At 32.8% G+C, this 6663-nt stretch overlaps 1 protein-coding gene across 1 annotated transcript; it reads left to right on the forward strand.

The window, feature by feature from the left end:
* The first annotated feature begins 2047 nt into the window (after positions 1 to 2047).
* Positions 2048 to 4124, forward strand: LOC149156297 (GDSL esterase/lipase At5g22810-like). Its single transcript, XM_089445521.1, has 5 exons — positions 2048 to 2300; positions 2505 to 2635; positions 2739 to 2972; positions 3403 to 3658; positions 3774 to 4124. The coding sequence occupies exons 1-5, from the start codon at positions 2048 to 2050 to the stop codon at positions 3962 to 3964; spliced, it is 1065 nt and encodes a 354-aa protein (XP_089301647.1). The 3' UTR covers positions 3965 to 4124.
* The last annotated feature ends 2539 nt before the right edge of the window (positions 4125 to 6663 follow it).

Genomic DNA, 6663 nt, shown 5'->3' on the forward strand with positions numbered 1-6663 from the left:
CGACTATATATGGACTAAATAGTCATAGAATATTATAATGTTTCATACCATGACCCCAAAAGGTTTAGAACCTCCCAAACCAAGAATTTATGTCACCATATTGAATGTATAAGTGTGTCAGCCTCGTTAAAGCCTTATCTTTAAATCGACAATATATGGACTAAATGGTCATAGAATATTATAATGTTCAATACCATGACCCCAAAGGGTTTAGAACCTCCCAAACCAACAATTTAAGTCACCATATCGAGTGTATAAGTGGGCGAGCCTCGTTAAATACCTATATTTAAATCGACGATATATCGACTAAATAGTCATAGAATATTATAGTGTTTCGTACCATGACACCAAAGGGTTTAGAACCTCCCGAACCAAGAATTTGAGTCACCATAGTGAGTGTATAAGTGTGGGAGCCTCGTTAAAGACCTATATTTATACATATTACCTTAGAGTTTAAGAACTACTCTATAAATATTTTATTATGTAAAGAAGGATACGAAACAGGGATTTATTATTAACATTTAGTAATTGATAATAAATGTTTCATCACTAAAAAAGATTAAGGTGGCAAATATGTTATACGAATGATAAATGTTAATCAATACGAAGTATTTTAGAATATTTGTAATAATTACATATTAAAAGTTGATATTTTATCTTGAAATTAGTTATGTTTCGTCTATCTCATATCATTTAAATGGATTAATTAAAAAAAATTATGTGGCCTAAAAAAGTGTCATATGAAATAAGTTATGGTAAAAGTTATGGTTTGTTGGACATGTAGTATTGATAAATCATGATATTGGCCCATATTATCATAACAAAGTATATGCATAGTAAAGTAAAATGAATCTTTATGGTTAAATTTGTTTTTCCATGTCTTTTTAAATACATATATGTTTAATTCATATATTAATTAGTTTTATAATAATAAAAATAAAAAACTTATAATTTAATCAATTTTTATTATTTTTATTAATCTTAACAATATAAACTGTATACTAAAATAATTATTTTGATTTTTATTATACATTAATTATTATAAATAAAATTTACCAACAATTTAATGATTTAATTATATGATTATACTAATTTTATGATTTCTTTTTAATTTTATTTTTATTAATATAAAATATATCATGATGTTTCTCATAAAATTGATATTTACTGACCATTTAATATATACCTGAACACTATTCTAATAATTAATTCTAATAATTATATCGTACAAGTAACTCTTTGGAACCTTTAAACTACATTTACCCACCACACATGGGATGCAAGCCGTGCATGCAGCACTCTACCTTGCGTGAGTGAAACGGAGGAACGAGTTAAATAAAACTGTTAGGTGGAAGTTAGTGTAAGTCATTTTCAAACTTTACTCGCCGTTGAAGCAGAAATTTATTTAATTGAGAGTCGCCAGCGCAAACGACTAAATTTTTTAGGCCGATTTCTATTTCCGCCACAATTTTTTAATTAATGTCTCTGACATGTCGGGAATATATAACTGGAGCTGAAAAAACTAGAGGTGAAAAAAAAATAGCTCGCTTTATATTTCCTTATGCCCTAGCATGTCAAGGGAGGGCCTTAATTAAAAAATTGTGACAGAAATAGAAAATGCCGTGTTCAACTTACGTCCATCATTTATGAAAGCTTTATATAGGAAAATACCATCTGTCTACCTATGTACTATGTGAGATCAGAAAATATCGTTACTTGTTTTTACCTACATTTTTATTATAATAGACAAGTGATGCTTTTGTGGATGGAAGGGCTAGTTGTTTTCTCATAGATATTATTACTTGTTTTGTCATAGATATTATTTTTTTGTTATAGATAGGATCGAATGATTCGTGACCATCAGTTTTGGAGGATCGAACGATGGTTTATAACAGATTTCACATCACCTTAATTAAGCTAGCCTGGCCAACATTTATCGATGAAGTAGCATGGTGTAAATAATTCATATCAGCGAGCTATTATTTAAAGTGGTGGTGCCACTCTAATTCTCCAACCATCTCTGAGAAGTCCAGGCAAAGTATTAACCATGGAGGGGCGTCTGAAAGTTTGTATTGTAACATATCTCTATATTGTCTTGGCATTCGGTGAACCAAAGTTAACGTACGCAAAGCCTAGGGCCACGGCCCTGTACGTATTTGGGGATTCCACTGTAGATTCTGGTAATAACAATGCGCTTGCAACCATTGTGAAGGCCAACTTTCGTCCATATGGAAGAGATTTCGTCGGCAGAAAGCCCACTGGTCGATTTACGAACGGAAAATTAGTAACAGATATAATTTGTACTTCTACTCCATCTTTCTTTTTGCTTTACATAATGAAGTAGAATGAAAAAATATCGTGGCTAGGTTTGCAGAGATTGAATTACAAACTAACTGTAAAGTAAACACAATTCTAATATAGTTGTTATTCATTAGTAGCAATGCTTATGTCTAAGTTTTCCCTGGGAAACAATATTCATGTTTAGCTTTTCCAATTGTATACAGCTGGATTATTAGGTCTTCCTGATACAGTTCCCGCATATTTGGATCCTCAAATCCGAGGGCCACGGATTCTTAAAGGGGCAAGCTTCGCTTCTTCTTCTTCTGGATATGATGATTCTACCTCACGCGCTACTGTTAGTATGCGTGTTACACGTGATGGTATTAACGATATAGGGATTTAGATATAGAGAAAGGTATTTCATAGCCCAGATATAATGTCTGCTTTACTTCATGCAGAATGTTCTAACTGTGGGGCAGCAGCTGGACAATTTCAAGCTTTATCGAAAGGAAATTGTGAATACGGTAGGTACGGAGAATGCCAGCAAGATAATATCGGGAGCCTTGTTTACGATAAGTTCGGGTAGCAATGATTATGTCGATAATTATTTTCTCAATCCCCTTACTCGTGCACAGTATACTGTTACCGAGTTCCAAGATCTTCTTCTATGCTCTCTCTCGGAATTTATACGGGTAATCATATGGTCTCTGCGTTGAGAGTGACGTTTCATGCTTCCTGAATTATCAATATTTTGGTATATGAAGCATTATAAGGAATTGGTTGAATTTTTTTCCCATATTCACAATTACATGGTTGAATCGTTAGGAGAAAAAACGATAAGGAGTTGGCAAATTTCTTTTGATTATAAGAATATTTGATGAAGATAATAAAAAATTATTGGGGGTAAAAGGAATGATTGGATTTCAAAATAAAATGATTGTTATTCACATAAACTTTGTTGTAATGACTTCAAATGTTTGTTGTAATGACTTCAAACTTTGTTGTAATGAATTTCAAACCTTGTTGTAATTCATTAAACCTTGCGATGGATTATACCTTGTTATCTATTATTATCGATTATTCTAATAAAATTTTAATCCCAATTGACGATCTTTTTGACAGAGCATTTACCAGGAAGGTGCCACCTTATTTGCCCTCATCGGTCTGCCTCCTTTCGGCTGTTTGCCTTCGCAAATCACTCTGTACAATTTGTCCGGTAAAGGATGCGTCGACGAGTTTAATGACATTGCCATCTCGTTTAATCAGAAGGCTGTATCATTACTAGAGGCATTGCAACCATCAGTTCCTGGACTTAAGCTTGCTTATATTAACGTGTATGACAAGCTGTTGGACTTCATCAAGAATCCTAGAAAATATGGTAATATTCTCTTTTCTTTTGATTCCTTCACGCTTTAATAAGTTTCAGTACAGCTTTATGTGCAGAAATGCAGAGGTTGCTAACCAGTGATAACTTATGAATAAATGTGTGGAAGGCTTTAAAGTAGTGAGGAAAGGTTGCTGCGGAACGGGTTTGCTGGAGACAGGTATACTATGCAACCCCACGACTCCGGTATGCCGCCATCCGTCCAAATATGTATTTTGGGACTCTTTTCATCCAACGGGCAAAGCGTACAATATCCTGGCGCAAGACATGTTCTCACAGGTTGCTCTGAGTCTTTTCTAGCAGTACAGCTGCGAGCTTCATGGAAAACGACAAATTGTGGTTAGTCAATAGTAGATACGAATCCGGTCAAATAAAAACGGAAGCGAGAATCGAATCAGCTCCGCATTACTATTAGGTACTATATAGTTGTAATCGTGGGAATTTCTGAACAGATTTTCTCATTAGGATCCAGTATCTGTATCAAGGAAAAAAATAACAATCTAATATATGAGCTTTCATAGATAAATTCCACAACAATGGGTCGCTGAGATCTATTTCTAAGATATTGCAGGGCGAGAACTTCGCGAATTGAGTTTTATTTCCCAACTAATTGTCCATAACGGTCAAACACGGAGAAAAAGTGTGTTGGGAGAATCGGAGAAGACCATAATGAGGTCCATGTGCTATAAAGGCCACCGAGTTGACATGTCAATCTATGAGAATGAACTCCCTAAAAAGTTGGTAAATTCAAGCTCACTATGGGCACGAACGTAAAACAGTCCTGCGAAATGGAAAAAGTCGATTTGTGTCGAGGTTTAAAATTGGGTTTAGTGTAACCCGTTGTTTTTTTCACAGAGAAAACTTCACTCGGTTGTTTGAAATTGAATCACTATATTTTGGGAGGAGGGTGTTTTATTATTCAAATTATGTTTTTTTGCTTTTGAATTTAATTAGGGTCATTATTGTATTACTATAACATACATGGGTTTTAAAACAATATTTGAGAGACACTTTTGTCTTGATGATGGACCCCCTTTGGGGATTGAAACGTTGGCAAAATGAACTGAAGACTGTGCTTAATCCGGATCAGGAATCAAAAAACTTCCACAGAAGCCTAAAATCTAACAATATTTGAGATAATTTTAAAGAGATTTTAAGACAATATTTGACATAATGTTTAGGTAAATTGTGTTAATTTGAAAGAAAAAAAGTTGTGTATAATTTTAAATATTATTTTATGGGAGTGTCTTAAACTAGCAATTGCACCGGATGTTCCAAAGGAAATCCGGTAAGATAGTAGCATTAAGTTGTTACTCTTCCATGATGAAAGCAAAAGTGTCACCAGATTTCGCTAAAGAGTGTAAGTAGAATTTTGGATCTTAGTTAAAGAAGGGTGTCTCAAGAATTGCATCTTTGAAATGACAAGAGTATCCACAATATCAGGTTCTCTCTTTTTGGTTATTTAGTGTAATTTCCAAAGAATGCATTGTATTGGTGGAAAATATATATATCCTTAGCAATTATTGAGCAGAAGACATTGATTTGGTCTTTTGGTTAAACATCCATATGTATTTGCATTGGCAACATTTCTTTGAAGTATTTTCCTATTTGAATGGTTGGAATTTATCCAAACCCTATTTGTATATGCCAACTTTATTTGGGATTCATGATTCCTTTCAGTTCATATAGCAAGTATTTTCCTACTTGAATGGTTGAAATTCCACACCCTATTTGTATATGCCAACTTTATTCGGGACTCAAGATTTCTTGCAATTGATATAGCTCTCTTGGGTTTCATTCAAATCCATTTACATTATTTACATTGTTCCCCCAATTCAAACTCTAGGAAACATTTGTATCACTCTTCTTTATCAGTCTTTGGACAGGATCATAGACCTACACCGAATGATTTTGGAAAAATTATAAGAAGATCAAATTGAAGCCAAAATATGAAACTTTTGAACTCAATTATGTTCAAAATATCAAATAATTACCATACAAGGATGGTAAATTTGAATAATGAAGATCAACACATTTGGTCTTTGAATCGTAGAAAGGACTATGAACTTGACTAGGATACCAAAGCCCTTTTAATTAATGATATCAACAACCCACCAAAAAATGATTAAAGTTTCTTTGGAAATTCAAATGTGTGTCCAAATAAAATATTCATGAGTTCACTTTTAACTAATAAAGCTTTAACACAAAACATCCTTCAAAAAAGATACTAATTAGTTAGGTCATGCTCCTTGGTTCTAATTTTCTTTTCAAAGCGCTTAATGTAAAAATAAAGGTACCTTCAAAACTGTTAAATGAATTTAAAGAGAAACACTTCTTTGGAAGTTTTGATGAGATTTATAAAGGTGGACTTAGGCTTCCAATTTGTACAGGCAAGCTTATGAACCACTTTAGTGTTGTAACAATATATAATTGACACAAATTCCAAGCTATCATTAATACTTTGTCTATCCAAAGAGACTGTGGAGTCGTTGATTCAATTTATTGAATGACTAAGCTCCTTTGACTTGTGAACATTTCCACTAGCATTATTACAATGGATCGCTACAGTTCCTCCAACGCTATCATAGTAATTTTGATTGATAGTATCAACCAACAAAAATCTGGAAACCATAATCTCTCACATCAAGCAGTAAATAAGTTACAGGTTAAACTGCATCCCATATCAAAAGAATCATAGATTGACAAGCATGTGCGAAAGTTAATTTTTCAATGCAAGAGATACAAATTGATCAAGAAAAAGTAGCTCACTTTGAAGTTCTATTGATTGATAAATAAGCATTATACAATAGCATTGAAAATGTAAACCATTTTATACTCTTATCGAGTTTAATTAAAACAAGAAAACATGTGATTATTATAAAAATAAAAATAAAAAGTGTATCTTGAATCTTTGTAAAAGTTGTTACTTTAATGAAAATAAATTTATGAAGAAAATATGTGCATTTTTATTGTTTTATTACTTTAGGTTTAATAATTTA

The sequence above is a fragment of the Pinus tabuliformis genome, chromosome 9, assembly GCF_031772625.1.
Source record: "Pinus tabuliformis cultivar Carrire ecotype Pingquan chromosome 9, CPIR1, whole genome shotgun sequence".
In the NCBI taxonomy this organism is placed as follows: domain Eukaryota; kingdom Viridiplantae; phylum Streptophyta; class Pinopsida; order Pinales; family Pinaceae; genus Pinus; species Pinus tabuliformis.

What these genes read in the sequence shown, in the direction of transcription:
- LOC149156297 (XM_089445521.1), top strand. Translation starts at nt 2,048, where the DNA reads ATGGAGGGGCGTCTGAAAGTTTGTATTGTAACATATCTCTATATTGTC. An exon ending in CTCTCTCGGAATTTATACGG is followed by an intron (nt 2,973 to 3,402) that starts GTAATCATATGG and finishes TCTTTTTGACAG; the next exon opens with AGCATTTACCAGGAAGGTGC. An exon ending in CAAGAATCCTAGAAAATATG is followed by an intron (nt 3,659 to 3,773) that starts GTAATATTCTCT and finishes AATGTGTGGAAG; the next exon opens with GCTTTAAAGTAGTGAGGAAA.